Here is a 19030-nt window from a genome sequence, read left to right as displayed (position 1 = left end):
CCCCTCATTCCTCAAAACCGAGTTACTCAACGCTTAGCGAAGCGAAAACGGAAAGCGCCCGACAACCCACAAAGAAGCACCACATGGTCACATCCCACACTCCCGTGCGAGGCGCCCGCTGGTTGGAGGGGAGCCGTCACCTTTCGGCCAATGGAAAGAGGCCTTGTTGGGGGGGTTCAGTGAGGTTTGATTGGATTGGCCGGGCTATTTTCGCGCTCTATCTGTGTAGCCGGGCGGAGAAGGAAGACAAAAGAGAGAGAAAGAAAAGAAGAGTAAAAGCCCGGCACTGAGCCGGAGCCGGATAGAGGCGGGCGGAAAGCGAGGGTAACGGGTGCTGGTCTCCAGGCGGCACTGGCAGCAACGTAGCCGGGCAGCAAACTCACCCGATAAAACTCTCGCAAAGTTTCGGCTCCAAGTTGGCCCCACTGTCGATGCTTGTCGGCAGCGGAGGAGGAGGAGAAGAAGAACACGGCTCAGCTTCTCGCTCCCGGTAAGAAGGAGGCGGCGAGAGTCTTCCCCCCCCCCCCCCCGGCCGATCGATCGCTACCGACGATCGAGCCGCTCTAACCGCCGCGAGTTGGGGCCGCCGGCGCTCGCGGTGGGGTTTGAAATCCAACGGCCGGCGTCTCCGGCTCTCGCGGGCTGTTTGAGTGACGGGGCGGGCGGGCGCGCGCGCGCCGAGATCCCAGCCAGAGGCTGGGCGCGAGCCCCCGCTGACCCCTCCCCCCCTCCGCCCCCCCGGTGGGAGCCTCCTGCCCAGGACCGAGGGGCGAGGGTCAGGCAAGAACGAGCAGATGATCATCTCCAACCCCCCCCCCCCCCCAAGTGTTCAATAGGAAGGATTTGAGGACCGATCAGGTCAAGTGGCTCAGCCTTTAATCTGACACTCACAGAGTACGTTTGGGAGATTGCAGTGAGCTCTCACTTTAATTAACAGCCGAGTTTTGCCATCTGTACTAATGGTAAACTAGATGCATTGAGAGTTGACCTGCACTTTCTGTTCCTCACTAATAATCCATAAGGTACTTTTGCTCCTGTAGTAATTAAAATAGGGCAGAGTGACGAACAAGGGATGTAATGAGCCACCTCCAGAATTATCGACCTACTGGGTGAACTCAGCGGGTTGAGCAGCATCGGGGGAGGAGGGAGGGAGGGAGGGAGGGGGGGGGGAGGAGGAATTGTCAACGTTTCAGGTCAAAACCCTGATGCAGGGTTTGGACTTCAAACATAAATATTTCCTTTCCCTTCCCACAAGTGCTGCTTGAACTGCTGAGTTCCTCCAGCAGTTTGTTGCTCCAGATTCCAGCATCTGCAGTCTCTTGTGGCTCCAGAGTTATCAAAATCGATATAGTAGGGCAGGGGAAAATACATGGTTGTGGGGAAAGAGTTGCAGGACTACTTAGTTGTTTTAGAGAGCTGTTATAGGGTTGGTGCCCTCCTGTGCTTCTATGATTCTCCTGGAAAGCTTGAATGGAATCTAGCAGTGATAACTTAATTCAGAAAATACAGTTTAAAAATTCTAAAGGGCTAAGTCATGGTTAACATAACCTCGTAGCTCTTCAAAGAATTCCAGCAAATGGATCATGGTAATGACAACTGTATACTGACAGTTTCATAGAGCTTTGCGAAGATACCATAGTGTAGGTTTGTGGTGAAGATTAGAGGATGTGGAGTGAGTGAGCATGGTTAAAAAAAATGGATAGGGAAATAGTAGAAATAAATGAAGGGAAGAGTTGGGATGGTTTTTTTTTAATTGTTTGGAAAATAGAAATATCACTTGTGATGCCACTGTTATTCATAATTTACTGCAATAATTAAGAGTAAGTAAGTCTGAATCACCATTGTGGATGGCACCAAACTGGGAATATGGCTAAGACTGAGTAAGACTGCAATGTTACGAGGAGATATCAGGAAAAAAAAGACTAGATTTTTGCGTGACAAATGAACTTTAACATAAATGTGAGTTGATGGTACCAGAACTAAGAGATTACAACTATTGGAGGGGGGAAAAGTGGTATATGTTGCTTTTTTTTCCCCTTTTGGAAAAGATAAAATTTGGGAATGATCTGTTGTAAATCTTCAAATTAGTTGATGGCACTGCAGTTCAGTTTAACTGTGATTTGAATAGAGGAAAAGGCCCAAGGTTAAAATGGCTTCAGTTTCATATGTTTGAGAATTCATGTAGTTCCCACTAATTGCCCAGCAGGATTTGAAAACTCAATATAGACCCAAAAGGCATGCATGTTTCAATAAAATTCAATTTGTTCTGTGGTTAGAGATGAGATTTAAACTGATTTTGAACTTTCATCATAACAAAAAAAGTATGTAGAATAGTTGATTACTGATATTATTCAAGTTGCAAAGCAGTATGGAAGGTAACTTTTTCAGAGGAAGACTATTGTAAGGGGAATTTTAAATGCAATTAGTCAAATGAAGGCCTGGCTCAGGAGAATGTCTTACTGGTGAGCTTGTATCAGAAAATCATACCCTTGAGATGGGAACGCTGGGAAGGATGCGTTACAATAGTGAAGTGGCCTCTTTGTTCTGAACTTGTTGATATTGTTGACTGTTTTCTTATTAAGCTATAAGATGACCATTATTTAAAGACAACACAAATGACAATATTAAGCTCATCTCACCTAGTCTCGTGGAGCTCTAACGCGGTCGTTTTCCTTTGCTTTCCCTGAAAACGTGAGTTAGTTTCTCTTTTATGCCAAAATATTTTTGAAACAATAATTCTTGACTCCCTTTGAAAAATGATCATATTGCTAAAGCTCCTGAACCCCAACAACACAAAAAGGAGTCATAACTGTGAAAGAGGTATTCATGTGCTGTTACTTCATTGCTCTTTCCCTTGGCCGTACAAGATTTCTCCCCCTTAAAATATTTATCTAATTTCTTTTTGAAAATTACCATTGAATCTTTTTCCACTATCTAAAAAGATTCCAATTTCCAAACGCCAAACACACTATCTAAAAAGATAGTGGTAAAAGATTCAGTGGTAATTTTCAGAAATAAATTGGATAACTGTTTTAAGGTGGGAAAATCTTGTATGGCCAAGTGAAAGAGCAATGAAGTAACACCACATGGATGTAAAATCATATAATAATGTAAGGAAATTATTGGAATCTATTTCTCATTCTTGGGCAGGTTGCTTAAAAATCAACGTGCCTCTTATCTCTCTCTATGCCCTCCTTTGGCACAGCTTAGTTCTTGTCTCCACTCAAAGTCTAATTAGTATAATTTCATGTGAGATTTTGTTTTTTGTCCATTTTCTTAAACTAAAATAACCAATAGTACTTCACTGTAGTTTGAAGTTCAGTCCTTTGTTGAAGAAATGGAGTCGTGTACAAAAAAAAGGCAGTACTTTTGTATATGCCCTTTTTGTATATGCCAAGTCAACTTGGTATGAAACATTCATGGGAACTATTTAAATGATTTCACTATTATTAAGAGGGAAGTAAAAGGATTTATGCATCAAGTGCTTGACTTAAAGTTGATTTTTATTGAAATGACAGCAAAAGTTTAAATTGATTTGTATGATAACAGGAAAAATATGAATTGTAATGAGGGGAAATAATACCCAAGGAAATCTTGAATCAAGTAGAATATGTCAGCGGATGAGGTGTTAGTTGCAGCGTAAATTATATAGTCCCAGTTATGAACTTGAACAATCATATCATGATACCCTTGTGAAGTTTTGAGTGTTTGGTGCCAGGTCATAGTCAGTCAGCAAAGAACAGGCCCTTAGGCTCACCCAATCCATGCCGATCATCAAGCACGCATTTACACCAGTCCCATCTTTATCCTCCTTGCTTTTCCATCAACTCACCCGAGATTCTACCCCTCATCTACACACTAGGGCAATTTACAGTGGCCAATTAACCTACAAGCCTCATGTATTTGGGATGTGGAAGGAAACCGGAGTACCTGGAGGAAACTCACATGGGGAATATGCCAACTCCATGCAGGCAGCACCTGAGGTCAGGATTGAACCTGGTTGCTGAAGCTGTGAGGCAATGTTTCTACTAGTTGTGACACTATGCTGCCCTGTGGATCAATTTTGTTATTGATGGATCAAAGGTGAATCTTCAGTATGTTTTAAGAATATTGCCAGGATGGCTAAGTTGAAAGTTGATGCCTTGTAATTACAACTTGATACATTTTAAATCGGTCTATAGACTTAATTTTGTAAAACACACACACTAGATAGACTAAATCCTGAAAAAAATTGAAATGAACAGTTAGTTTTTTCCATTTATCACAAACTCATTATCACCAAATATATTGAAATTTCTCTGGGTCTAAAGAGGCTATGCAGGATTTTCAACTATGCAGAGCATAACATCTGAATCTTGAGTTTTTAAACATAAAATCTACAATTTAAGTTTTTTTTAGTTCATTATTTTTCCAATATAGAAATTGCAGCTTGGATTTGGCAGTGCAACTGAATAAATGGGCTCTCTCTTGCTCTTACATTTCCTCCCCCCCCCCCCCCCCCAGTAAAACTCAAGTTCAAGTTACTTTATTGTCATTCATCCATACTATAAAAACACATGGCGGAATGAAATGTCGTTTCCCCCAGACTGCTGAAAGGACCAGTGCCAGACTCTCTGACAGCCCCACTCCTGGGGTCAGAGGCTCCACATCTGGCTTGCTGTCAGTACTGCTCTGTGGTATAGCGAGCCAGTCCTTTGAGCGATTTCCTTACTTCCAGCTGCTGGGGTCTACAGGATGCATGTCACTGGGACACCAAGGAAATGAACCATTAACAGTGGGAATGTGTGTAATCTATGTTTTACAAATATGTTCGTTATTTTTTGTTTGTTCAAAGTTTTGTGGGGAAAATAGTGTAGAATTCTGCATAATGTGTCTTTAGTCTTTAGTTATTGGATTATTTTCCCATTATGTTGAAAGGGTTGCTTATGGTCCCCAGTGATCTTAGATTAAAAGTTTTTTTAAGTGTAGCTTGAAGGTGGCACATTTCAGGCGGATTAGCTTTGGTATGTCCCCATTATCTTTATAGTGTGGCAATACATACTTGGTTAAGAATATGCTGCAATATGAAACCATATTTGGTTAGCTGTTAGTGTTGGTATGGGGGCTGTTTTTTGCTGAAGTACATAAGGTTTAAAATGCCACAGATGACTCGAGACGTGCTGAAATGGTTCTGTGTAGGTAGGAAAGAAAATTGTTTTACTGCTACTCATCACTTTTTCACGTACTGATTAGTCACAGTTAATGTTTTCCTCCTGCACAGTTGCAGAGGAGACTATTGATGTGCAATAACTGTCTGAATGTTGGCTACTGAAACTATTTTTGAATAAAACATAATATGTTCCTCCTTAATATTTCTTTACCAGTCATCTTTGGATTATAATTACTGTTGGTTAGGTTCTAAGTGTGGATCATCCTGTAGCAGTGTTAAAGGTTAGATTGGACTTTGTTGTCATGCTCTTTGAGATGGTTACCAAAAAAGCTTGTTGTCTTGATTTCTCAAAAATATACAGACAATTCAAAAGCAAAAATTAGCTTTTTAAAAAGAAATTAATGGGAAAGGGAAGGGGAAATCTCTTTCACAAACTGAGTGTGCTGATATTTTTAAAAATCTATATGAGATTAAATGATAGGTATTTATGGTCCATTATGTTCACTCAGCCAAAAAGAATAATTGAAACTTGACAATGACTCTTTTCCAAGACCCTTGACCTTGATTGTTATGACAGCACGTCAAGTGCTCATCCAAGTGCTACTAATAATGTTGTGAGGATTTTTGGCTCAACCTCTATTTACCAAAGGGTTGTGTTCTTGGAAAAAATGTTAAGTGAAATTTCACTACTCAAAAAGGATGAGTGAAATACATTATGGGTATTTTGATACAGTGTATTTTTATGGACAGGGAGACAGACATGCTATTCATTATAGCAAAAAAATAGATTTGTAAGTCAAGGACGTGTATCCTGAAGAGTCGATGGTATTATTGTGAAAATTCTAATAGAGCACTTGTAAATGAAGGAATACGTGTAGTAAATTCCATACCTCCTTCATGCATGGAAACATTTTTCCTCAACTGTTCTCTAATCCTTATTACCTTAAATCTTTGCTCCCTGGTTATTGAGCTTTCTGCTCAATAAATCCTTTCTATTCGCCTTATCTAGGCCTCTCGTAATTTTATAAATCTTGACTAAATCCTCCTGCCTTTTTCTAGCCAAGGAAAACAGCTTCTGAAATGGTATGTTCTTAATTTTCTCAGTACAAATTTTAAATGCCTTTCTCTAAATTTCTCATTATGGTTTCATGGGTTCTTGTAGCCCACAGCTATTGTATGCAAGTAGGCACTTGTCAAGTGATTCAGGATTATAGCTGTATGACTTGGCATTTGTGCATAGCTGCATAACCTATTCTTGTAAGTGTATTTATGCTTCAAATGGGAATATGCATTTTATTTTAATAGCTGCTCTGTTCTGCATTTCAGTATTGATTATGAGTATTGCCACTAAAATGAGTGCAAATTGGTGCTTGGTATGTCTGAGTGGATATTGTTCTTTGACTTTCCTAATTGTAAGTTTTCGGACTGGATTCTGTGAATGATCTCTGACAGTGCACAAGTTGATTCGTTCTCTGTAATTGCAACAATTTTCAATATTTCATGATGTATTGCTGCCTATTTGTTTAACACTATAATAAAACTAATGTACCTCATTACAGTCTCTAGTTCAGTGCAGAATTTTTATTGGCCCATAGCCTGCCATTCAAACTTTGTTTCAGATGCATAATTAATACTGACGAGGGAGTACTCAATTACAGTGGTGTTGTCTCTGGAAAAGAGCATTGACATACTGTCGCATTTGACCTGCTAGATACGTGTACAAGATTCCAAGCAACCCGCTCAAAGAAGAGGCGGGGAGTTCTTTAGGTTTTCAAGCTACTTTTTAAAAATCTCAATTAAATCACCAATATCAGATTTTCTGGTAAATCAGCTTATTACAGTTTCTAGATTTTGTAGATTAGTGGCTGTTTTCCCATGTTGCTAGAATGAGTTTTCAAGAGTATTTTTCATCCCCTGCCTGATCTGGATCATTTGATAATACCTGGTTTTAGTTAGGTGGGGGGGTAAAAAAAAATTAAGTTTTACCTTTACTAATGCAGGTGCTCAGAATAAATCACTATTTCATATCTGTAAATAGTGGATCACCATGGCATTTAGTTGGATGTTTACTGGCAATGTTTAAGAATAACTAATGTTGCATACTAAAGATGTCATTATGCTGCCTTTCTGAAGTGAATTTGTGCATTTGCATAACAGACCATCTCAAAGTACTTCAGAGGAGCATTGGCAAACAAATCCTGCGCCAAACCACTTTAAGATGGTTTTGAGTTTACTGGTGAATATTTGGAATTGTTGGCATTTAGCTGTCAGCCAATTCAGGACTTCCATGCGTGTGCAGTCAGATGTAGAGTCCAAAGCTTTTAGTAGTGTTAGAGTTGGTAGTATATGTTTCAATGTTTTCTGGTGCTGGAATCCTCGTGGAGTTTAGCATTTGAGCTGAATTGTGTTGAATAATTTAGCTTTTACACTGGGGAATTAGCTCTTGGATTTTCACTAAGTTTGGTCCAGTGTGGAATCGGAAGCATATTGATGTTGATGGGGATGGTCACTGCTATAGGAAACACAAGAAGTGAAACGTAAGATTTTTTTTCTCTAATCTATTTGTGATTTGCATAATGTTTTTAGCTATTCTCATGTGGATTTTAATTTTTTTTTAAGATCCCTGACAACTTTTTCAGTTGTCAAAGCTGGGGCAGAGCTTTACTGGCCATCAATGTTGTTAGGGCATTTTAGAAGGGTAGGATTTCTCCCTGTTGGTATTCAGCGCCTGGACTTATGGAACCTTTTTGTCCAGTAGGACAGACCTGCACCTGGATTATGCAAATGCAGATGAAGGTGACTGTCAGCAGCAAGATAAAACCATTGGAGCAGGCAACCAAAAGTTGGGTCAGAGGTAGGAATGAAAGGAAGCCTTAGAACTGGAGAGGTTTAGAAAGCAAATTCCAGAGCTTTGGCTCATACCAGATGCACCTTGGACTGACAGTAGTGGAATAATTAAATTTGGATGGCCAAGAGTTCTCTTGGAAGGTTGTAGGGATAGAGCTAAGAAGGGATATATTCTTGAGGGATATATTCTTGAGGGATATGAAAACCATGATGGCAATCATAAAATAGGGGTTGCTTCATCTGAAGCTCATCTCTGGATTAAATTTGTGCCATGTTTTGCGGAGTCTGGTTTGTTTTCAGGCAGTGGAAGGTAGATTTGGTGGTTAGGGGACGAACTTTGTGATTGGAACACAATAACTGAAGACACTATCTGTTTTGGTCAATACTAAGTTGGAAGAAATCTGTTCATCTGCTATTGGTCGTCAGACAAGCAGTCTGATAATTTGGAGACAAAGGACAGTCCAGCTGAATCACTTAGAAGCAAATGGGTAGATCTATGATTCAGAGATCGGGGGGAATAAAACTCTCAAAATACCTGGCTTTTTTTTTTGAAGTTATTGGACTTGAAAATGTGATGGGTGAGTTTGCGTTGATTGGTGATTCGTAACCGAAATGTTAATTCTTGTAATGTTTTGTATTTCAGTCTTGTATTTTTTTTCTGCATTTGCTAGGTGTTAATATTCATGTGGAATGTTCATTTGAAAATATGGTCAGAGACATTAGGTAACTGAACTGCAGATTATGCAAGGGAAGATATGACAGTATTTTGCTGAAATGAGCTTGGTTGGAATCAAGCAACTATTGATAAGGTGGGATGATAGCTGTAACCCAATGGCGTGAATAGGTTGGAGATGTATTGTTTGCTGATGAACTGTGACTGCTTGCATTTTAAGGTATAGGAAATTATAGTCTTTTGGAGCTGGGATGCAGGAACAGGAGTGGGGAGTCAGGAGGGTGAATATGGTGCTGTCAAATGAAGTAGACTGCAAGAATGCTGAAGGACTGTGTACATCCACAGTTAAAAATTGGAAATAATTTAAACGATTAAGCACGTATGATTTCTAGAACTCTGATGCCTTGCTAATTAAATCAATTGCAGGAAATTTGGAAATTAAAAATGAAAGATGTGAAATTCAACAAATTGAGGGAAAAGATTAGTAAAACTAATAAAGGAAACCTTTCAAATTTTGAACTGGAAAAATATTTCAGATAGTCATGTTTTCACACTTGGATTCACATTTTCAAATTTGGATAAATGCTGAATGTAGGGAAACATGGGATTATGCTGTTGAAAGATGTATTTGTGGAATTATTTTTCCAAAATTCTCTTTATTCCATGAAGTTTTTAATGCATTTCCTTATTTGATTATTTGTCTAATCCATAATTTGGTTATTATGTATAATATTAGTACTGGTTTCTGATGTTTCACTGCTACAAAACGTAACAAGTGAAATGCTCTTTTATAATTAAGAACAGTAACATTTTTTGACTTGAGGTAATACTGTAGATTTGCATAACAAAGGTTGTGCATATCCCCATCCATTTTTCATCTGTTATGAAATAAAGACAGTCTGGTGAAAGATCATCAAACTGAACCATTAACTTTCTTTCTCCACAGCTACTGCCTTAAACTGCTGAGTATTTCAATCATTTCCTGTTTTTATTTCACATTTCCAGCACTGCAATTTTTGCATTTCAATCTAATTTGAAACTTTTAAAGTTTCTGCAAGTTAGTACTTGGATAACGAATGATTGTATTTATCACAGAACAGCACAGAAGCAGGCTATTCTGCCTACCACATCCATGCTGGCCATTGTACTTTTCTATATTAATCCCATTTATCCACATTTGGTCTGTATCCTTGTATGCCTTGGTGATTCAAGTGCATAGATAGATATTTCTTAAACGTGAGAGCATCTGCCTCCACTATTTTGTCAGGCAGTGCATTCTAGATTCCAACCCCTTGGTGGGTGGGTGGGTGAGAGTTCCCCACCAGATCCCCTTTAAACCTCTTACCTCTCATCTTTGTTTTAGATCATGGGAAAAAGATTCTTATTTTATGCCTCCTCATATCTTTTGTATACCTCTATCAGGTCACTCCTCCGCTCCAGGGACAACAAACCCAGTCTATGCTATCTCTCTTTGTAATTGAAATAATCCAATTCAGGTAATATCCTGGTGAATCACCTCTGCGCCCTCTTCAGCACAATCACGTCCTTCCGAGAGTGTGGCGACTAGATCTGCACGTAATTTTCCAGGTGTGCTCTAACCAATGTTTTATAAAGTTGTAACATGACGGTCCCTACTCTTGTATTCTTTGTCATGGCTGATGAAGGCATGCATCCCATATGTCTCCTTCACATCCACCTGTGTTGCTGCTTCCAGGGATCTGCGGACTTGTACTTCAAGATCCTTTTCATTAGTACTCCCCAGGGCCCTAACATTTAATATGTATGTCCTTTTATGTAGGTGACTTAAAACTGAGTGGAGTACGTCTTTTATTAAATGGAAGAGTACACTTTGGACAACTTGAAAGCCAGTTGGATATCAAAAAGTATAAATAGTGCTGAATAATTTGAATTATCAAGTGATTGACACCAGTACGTGGGTTTTTCCATTTTTTAAAAGAATATTCCTGCGGATTTGCCTTAGATTAGAGGTATTCTGTGTAGGCAGAGTTCTTGTCATATACAGAACTTTTAATATTTTGGAAGTTGTGTTTTTTTTTAATTATTATTACTCTTCTTTGCAGGACATTTTCTTGGTTGGAAGAGCAAAAATTTCACCATCGAAAGATATCTATCAAATGACCATGGGTTTTGCTGGCAAGAAATCCACAAAAGGACCAGTTTGCTGGCGAAGACGGGTTAAGTCTGAATATATGCGTCTCCGACAGCTGAAGCGCTTTAGACGAGCTGACGAAGTTAAGGTAAAGGACTACCTCTTTTTGATTTGGAACTGTTCATAACACAGTTCAACATTGAAAGGATGCTGGCACCAGCTGGCTTCAATTGCATGTTTTTCCAGGACCAGGAGAGGGTGCTCCTAATTAATTTATATGTTGAAGTCTTAAACTTTAACATCTTTAAAGTGCAAAGTGTTTCATTATAACTGACCATTCTTTAAAAAAAAATTGACAATTGTGCATCCAAATAGTTCAATTAACTTTTTATTACCTTAATGAATGAACCTATATAATTAATGTATAGTAAGGAAAAATAGCAATTGGAAACCAATTATTCATACATTTATTTGCTACAAGATTAAAGTTCCTAACCTTAGTGAACCTGCTACAGTGCCACAACTATAATTGCTGGACTCAAATTATTTCTTAATGCTTAAGCTGCAATTTTTTTCGTTTGACCTGGATAAATATCAGAAACAGCATAGAAGGGGGCCATAGCATTGTAGGCTCGTCAGAGGAGCACTTTTTTGGTCCCACAGTCCAATGTTTTTGGCTGCAATCCTGTTAAGGTCATAATCCTGAATTATCCATTTTGACTCGTGTCTAAAATTTATGGTATCAGCTCTCCCACCCTTTTCGGGTAATGTCCCAGATCCAGCAAACTGAGTGAAAATAATGCCTCATTTCTTGCATAATTTCCAATATAGTATAGAAAATACACTTGAACATGCAATATAGGAGCAGGACTAGGTCACCTGGCCTGTCAGGCTTGTTCTTTCATTTAATAAGATTGTGGCTGACCTGATTGCAACTTCTTAATGACATTCTCATCTACCTGCAGTAACCTTTCACCATTTTCTTTATCAATTATTCATCTATGTCTGCCTTAAAAAAAAATTTGAAAAAGTACTTCCACTGTCCTTAGAGAAACAGAGTTCCAAAGCCTCATGACCCTCTAAGAGAAAAGAGATTCACCTCAACTGTCTTAAATTGGTGACCATTGATTTTTAAACTGTGGCCCTAGTTCGATATTGTCCCATATGAAGAAATGTCCTCTCTACATCTAACCAGTTAAGACCCCTCGGGAATCTTGTATTTTTCAGTCAAGGGATCTTCTAAACTCCATCAGATATAAACCTGCTCTGTCCAACCTCTTCTTATAAGACAACCTGCTTATTCCAGGAGTTCAGGAAAATGAATAATTTACTCATAAACTCACCTATTAATTTAAAACTGCTTCAAGAAGTGTACTTTGTACCTGCATGTTTTCACAGGTATTCACAACATGTATCAAAGATTTGGATAAGTGCACCCAATTTAAACTTTCTAAATTTGCTGATGACATGAAGCTGGGTGGAATTGAGAGTTGGTTTGATGAGAATACAAAGAGGCTTCAGGGAGATTTTCAGATGAGTGAGTGAGCAAATGTACAGTGGATGCAATAAAACATGGATAAATGGATTTTGGTAGCAAAGTAAAGGCAGGATATTATTTAAATGATAGATTAGCAAATGTGCCAAAGATCTCTTTGTGCATCTGTGACCAAAAGCAAACATGCAGGTGAAGCAAGTAGTTAAGAAGGTAAATGGTATTTTAGGTTTCATTTCAAGATATTTTGAGTACAGGAGTAAGGATGTCTTGCTACAATTGTGCAAGGCCTTGAGACCACACCTGGAATATTGCATGCAGTTTTGATCTTCCTTTAGAAAGCATATGTTTGCCATAGAAGGAGTGCAAGGAAAGCTCACCAGATTGAGTTCTGAGATGGTGGAACTATAGTACGAGGGGAGGTTAGGTCAAATCAGCCTGTACTCACTGGAGTTTAGAAGAATGAGAACAGGACTAATTCAAAATGTACAAAAGGGCATGACAGGAAGGATATTTCACCTGGCTAAAACCAGCATCAGTCTCAGGATACTGGGTATGATGCTTAGAATTGAGGTGAGGAAAAATTTGTTTACTTGGAGGCTGGTGAACCTCTGGAGTTCTCTAACATGGAAGATTCTGGAGGCCAAGGCCGTGAACATATTTAAGAAGGAAATCGGTTTCTACGAAATTGGGGTGCATGGTCAAAGAAAAGGAATATAGTATTGAGGTAAAGCATCAGTCATGATTGTATTGAATGCCTTGGGCTTGAAGAGCCAAATATCCCTCTCCTATTTTCCTGAGGATTTTTTTTTAAGTCATTTGGTCCTTTGCAAAGGGAAACCTACCATTCTTATCTGGTCTGGCTTGTATGGGACTTCATATTTGCCAATATGGTTGATCCCTAGTGGTTTCCTCAGTTCTGAGGTAAATAAGAGTTGGCAATAAATGTCGGCCTGTGACGTCCTCGGTTTTGTGAATAAATATGTAATAAAAGAAAGACTACCATGTGTCAGTATTGCTCGCAGTCCAGGAATGAACGTAAAATGGGTTGATTTCACTGAACGCCAGCACATGGATAGCGTACAAGGTGACCCAGGATGGGTGCGTGGGGAGTGGTAGTGTTTCTGAGTTGGTAATGAAGGTGTAGGAAGAAAAGCTATTGAAATAAAATTCTGGTGCTATAACTACATAAAGAAGATTAAGGCAATTCTCACTCATCTGGACTGTGAAGAAAAATTAAAGTAAGAAGTTGAGGTAAATGGATATTGCCTGGATTGGAGAGAGATTGGAAATACTGGATTTCAGTGTGCTATTTTACACCAAATTTAGTACTTGGCATTATGAGTTGAGTTGGGGAACACGATTCTGAAATTTGATAACGTGAACTAGATTTCAGTTATGATGAAAGATCATCAGTTTGAACCATTGGCTTTCTTTCTAAGCAGTTGCTGGCATACTTGTGGAGTATTTCCAGCTACTTTCTGGTCTTATTAGATTTCATACACTTTTTCTTGCATGTAATTTCTTCACATTCAATACCTTTCTTTATGACTATTTTCTTTTTGTATGTGATCCATTTTTCCATTAAGTAAGTTGCAAGGAGACTGGATGCATGTAATGTTACGATAATGCATTTTTCAGGTTTGATTAGTGGTCTGGATCAATATAAATGGAATTAAAATGAGCTCCCTGACTCTCTTCACAGAGCATGTTTAGTGCAAATCGCCAGAAAATCAAAGAAAAAACAGAAATATTGAACCAGGATTGGAAGCAGCACCGGATACAACCTGTTCACATTATGACAGTGAGCACAATGCGTGGTACAAGAGAGGTATAATACATTTATAAGACAGGGTAAAGGATATTTGGTAATCATTATAGCTTGTTAGTGATTGCTCGGCTCTTTAAATGCCGTCATTCTGTAGAAAGCAATTGCATATTTAATTGCATGCAATGCTTTGTAGACAATGAATTGATCTCTTTTTATGCTATACTTTATTCTGTGTATCGGCATTTTAAATTAAATAAATAGTGCTGTTACAAATGGGACAATTGGCAAAATTCAAATATGTTTGACTGCTTTGTCCTGAGGAATACTTCTATGTGTCTGTATTTTTAGAATTCTGCAGATAAACTGAGATTAAAGTTGTACAGTGTCCAAAAGTATTATCAAACTATGTTAATAGATATTTTGATTCTTTGTAACATTAGAGGGAGTATTTATTTATTGCTTTGTGCCCAATAAAGTACGCTTGAAGTGTAATTCCTATAATACAGAACATTTTTGATATGAGTAAAATTTGACGGTTATTGAAACTGCCTTTGTCCAAAGTGTTTCTGAGAGCAGCTTTGTGCTGCTTGAACGATGTCTTTATCACACCTCCAAAGCATTTCAACTCCCTGCAAAATTAAGCATGCTAACATATCACTAAAGTTAACACACAACAAATGAAGTGTTCAGCTGTGGTGCCTGAACATTACCTCTTCAATCATCTAACATTAATGCCAGTCTAATGTTTTACCTTGATTGTTCACAAACGATTTGTCACATCAATCTTTCTTTCTTCCTCCCTGCTTGGCACAGTACTGTTTTCCCCATGTCTCTTATCCAGCTGCTACATTCTGTTTGCCTTTTTTCACCCGCCACCTGCAACAAGAAATAGTGAAATGTCTAGGGTATCATTGTGAATTTGGCAATGCATATTAAATTTATATTATATTTATATTTGTGTTCTCTTAGCAGTTACCAATATATGACAGAGGCTGGAATATATTTGGGTGAAGATTTAATAATTAATTCATAAGTTGCAAGATGACGTAGGCCAACAAACACATCGCTAATTTGTACATTGCAAGCCAATTCCAGCTCAACAATTACTTTTAATTCTTATGTAATTTGTTGTTGGGCATACTGGATAGTGGAAATGACTGAAGTTATATGATACCAGAGATGCAGAAAAACAGATACAATGTAACAGATGGATTAGAGTCATGGAAAACAGTACTGTGCAGATCAGGGCAATAGAAGGGTTAAAGTGACGAAGTTCTTGTGGATTATTCTGATAAAGCATTTGACATTAATACTAGTATAATAAGGATAAAAGAAAGCTGAGGTACTCCTGATGAGCACACCTTTCTTCATGGTGGTAATTTTAGCTGAGATGTTAAGATTTAACATATTGTTGGAAGGAGGTTGAAACATTCCAGAGTTAGTGAAAGGAAATGTGGTTAGTGTAAGGAAGTGATAGGGCAGCCTTGATCTTTAGAATGGTGGAGTAGACACGAGTGGTTGAATGGCAGTCTCCTGATATTTCTTTGCATTCTAATCCTGTTCTACTCTTTCCCTGTAGCGCTGTGATTTTTTTCCCCCTCCAACTTCCCCTTTTTTTTAAAGCCCTGATTATTGCTTCTTATAGGAAGTGAGTTCAAGATCAAAACTACTTTTCTCTCGCATCCCTTGCGTCTTTTGTTCATCACTTTAAATTTGGGTCCCTGGTCCTTGTGGTTCGTAGATGTTTTGGTTCAAACTTCACACATCAAACAGTTAATTAGTTAAATACAAAATCTTGGTAAGCTGCCTAATTGAACAGATGAATTAAAGTAAAAATATTCAATTTTAATCCAAATCCAAAGACACAGATCAAAGCAGGACCGGCCAAAATCAGATTGATGTGTGTATATCTTTTGTATGTAAAAGTAACGTGGAAAGTGTTGTTTATCATAACGAATTGAGCAGAGTTTCTGTGCACTGATCTGTTTGTTTTAATGGTTAGAAGTATGACATGAAAATTGGGGATGTCGATAATGAGGAAGATAGTTTTGGGCGATGTGTTACTATAGATCATTTGGTAAAATGGGCAGAGCAATGGCAGATGGAATTTAAACCTGATAAATGTGAAGTGATTCACTTTGGGAGGACTGTTAAGGATAGGACATACACAATGAATGATAGGGTCCTAGGGATTGGGGACTATTTCCAGTGGTGTGGGGAAAAGTTAAAATAGTTAATTGAAGTATAAAATTCCAAGGAGCCCTGAAAGTGTCATCGCAGGTAGATAAAGGGGGTGGAATCATACAGGATACTTGCCTTCGTTAGCTTGGGCATAGAATACAGGAGCAGGGACTTTATGGTATATATTTATAAAACATTGGTTAGGCTGCAGCTGGAGTACTGTGCATATTTTTGGTCTCCATGGTACAGGAAGGATATGATTGTAGTGGACAGGGTGCAGAGGAAATTTACCAGAGTGTTGTCTTGGATGGAGCTTTTTGGTTATGAGGGCAGACTGGGTTTATTTGCCTTTGAGTATAGGAGGCTGAGAAGGTCTTAGCAGAGATACAAAATGGGAGGGGCATAGATAAGGTAGATGGTAGGAAACATTTCACCATGGCAGAAGTGTCTTAAACTAGCTTTACTGTAAGGGTTATAGGGGATATGAGCAGAATTTTTTTCCCCCCAGAGGGTGGAATCTGGAACAAGCTGCATGAGAGAGTGATGTAGGCAGGTCATGACATCTTAAAAAGTGTCTAGATGAGCACTTGAATTGGCAAAGCATGGAAGGCTACTGACCAGTGCCAGATTAAATGGGGTTAGTGTATATGGGTACTTGATGGTCATTATAGTCATAGTGGGCTGAAGAGTATTTCTGTACTCTATGCCTCTATGTAATATGTGTATGTTTATGCAGTGTGAAACTTCCCAGTTATTCCTTGCGGGAAAGTTTGACTTTCTGATGTGAAATTTTCAGTGTTTAATACCTTTTTGACATAAGGCCTGGTGCCATTGCTGATTCTTTGTTGCATTTGCTATAAGGGCAGCTAGCTGCATGATAGAATATATGCTTGTGTTTTCACCATGTTGCACAATAACTAAGGGATTTTAAAAAAGGAGTTTGAAATGTTCTGTTGAAGGCTTACTACAAAAATTAATTCTAGGGTATGAATGGAAAGAGAGCAGCATTGATAGAAAGAAGCTTAAAGATAGATTAATTCAGTTGTTCACTGCTGATGTGATGAAAATAGGTTGTAGTAATAGCAGGTTATAAATCTTTAAAAGGAAATAGTTGGGTCCAGATTTGTGGGTAAAATTGAGGATTTTGCTATGGAAAGGATGCTAAGTCATAAGTCTTACTAAAGCATCTGCATTAGGATGATACCAATGATTAGGAGCATAGGTTCTAAGAAGGAATTTTGATTTGAAACTATTTCCAGTAGAGTGGGAAAAGTTAAGATTTAATTGAGGTTCTCTATCGGGGAAAAAAAAGCTTTATTGAAAACATTTCTTCTGGTTTGAGTTGTTGGTGTGTGGGCGAGTTGGGGAAAGGATGTCAATTTAGAGTCATAGAGTAATACCACCCAGAAACAGGCATTTCAGCCCATGCTGACCAAGATTCCCATCTTAAGCTGGCAGCTCATTCCATATATTGACCACACTCTGGGTAAAAATGTTGCCCCTCAGGTTTCTATTAAATCTTTCCCCTCTCACCTTAAACCCAAACCCTGGGAAAAAAACTGTGCATTTACCCTATCTATGTCCCTCATAGTTTTGTACACCTCTATAAGGTCACCTCTCATTCTACACTCCAGTGAAAAAAGGTCCCAACCTGTTCAACCTCTCTCCATAACTCAATCGCTTGAATGGCCTAACTTTGCTTTTACTTGTGAAGAATATGGAGGAAATGGGTTTGTGTAGTGTGGTATTTCATCGCAGAGTGATTAAGGCAGAACAATTAATAAGCATTTTAAGTATGGGATGATAGAGTTATGAGGAGAGCATGAGCTATGAGATTAGACTCCAGCAAAACTGGTGTAGGTGCAATAGGCCAAATGCTAGATATTTCTTTGCTTTCAAAATCTACAGTTGGGCTATTTACCATGTAACATCATCCTGTCTTTAAAGTGCATTGTTTGCTCAGTTCAAACAGTAATTTGATCACTTGTATTTTCTGTGTATTTCCAGTGTGCTGTGGAGAGTGGATTCCCTGAGTTTCCAAAACAGATAATCCCATTGAAGACCTTGAATGCAGTGGCCTCAATCCCAGTTATGTATTCCTGGTCTCCTCTTCAGCAAAATTTCATGGTATGTGATCCAGACACGGGAATAATCTTTTTACAATTTTCTTCAGGAATACATTCATAAATTCTATTCGTATTAGGGGAGTGGGTGGAATGAGGTTCTTTAATTCTGTTTTTATTCAGAAATGTTAAATTTGTGTGCTGATTATTACACACCATTAGTAATTGAAAATTTTCATGCAAGGACTAGCTAAATTTTGTAACAAACATGACATAATAAAACAAGTGGAAAAGAGCTTGGACTAGTGTCTTTTTCCAATAAAAGATATTGTTTACTTTCAGGGCAATAGGTTTGACTTTATTATTACTAAATCTTTTTTTTCTGAAGTTTAGTACACTAAATATAAGTCAACTTTCCTAAGTCTTTTTGACTTAATAGATACTCAATAACATTGGGGGACAGTATACAAAGAGTCAATAGACGTCTGAATTTTGCACTAATTAGGAGTGCCGAGATGAACAGGATGCTTGGTGTACTCTTTACGTTTATATCAAAGAAACTTTCTCTTAAATTTGAGGTGGAAGATGAAACTGTTTTGCATAACATTCCCTATATGGGTGATGAAATCTTGGATCAAGATGGGACTTTCATTGAAGAACTCATAAAAAACTATGATGGAAAAGTGCATGGAGACAGAGGTAAGACTTTCTATCTGTTACTTTTGAATAGGGATCCACATGGCA

General features: G+C 38.4%; 1 protein-coding gene across 2 annotated transcripts in view; it reads left to right on the top strand.

Moving 5' to 3' along the window:
* Positions 1-352: 352 nt before the first annotated feature.
* ezh2 (enhancer of zeste 2 polycomb repressive complex 2 subunit) overlaps positions 353-19030 on the top strand; it is a 67778-nt gene continuing 49100 nt past the window's right edge. For both annotated transcript variants that reach the window (XM_052015535.1, XM_052015534.1), the window contains exons 1-5: positions 353-490; positions 10751-10927; positions 13977-14102; positions 18231-18350; positions 18865-18985. In XM_052015535.1, the coding sequence (XP_051871495.1) occupies positions 10805-10927; positions 13977-14102; positions 18231-18350; positions 18865-18985 (490 nt within the window). In that variant the 5' untranslated portion in view covers positions 353-490; positions 10751-10804. The remainder of the gene's footprint in view (positions 491-10750; positions 10928-13976; positions 14103-18230; positions 18351-18864; positions 18986-19030) is intronic.

Source organism: Pristis pectinata, chromosome 5 (genome assembly GCF_009764475.1).
Source record: "Pristis pectinata isolate sPriPec2 chromosome 5, sPriPec2.1.pri, whole genome shotgun sequence".
NCBI lineage: Eukaryota > Metazoa > Chordata > Chondrichthyes > Rhinopristiformes > Pristidae > Pristis > Pristis pectinata.
The sequence above is the reverse complement of the archived record's forward strand: the minus strand, read 5'-3'. Positions and strand labels throughout refer to the sequence as shown.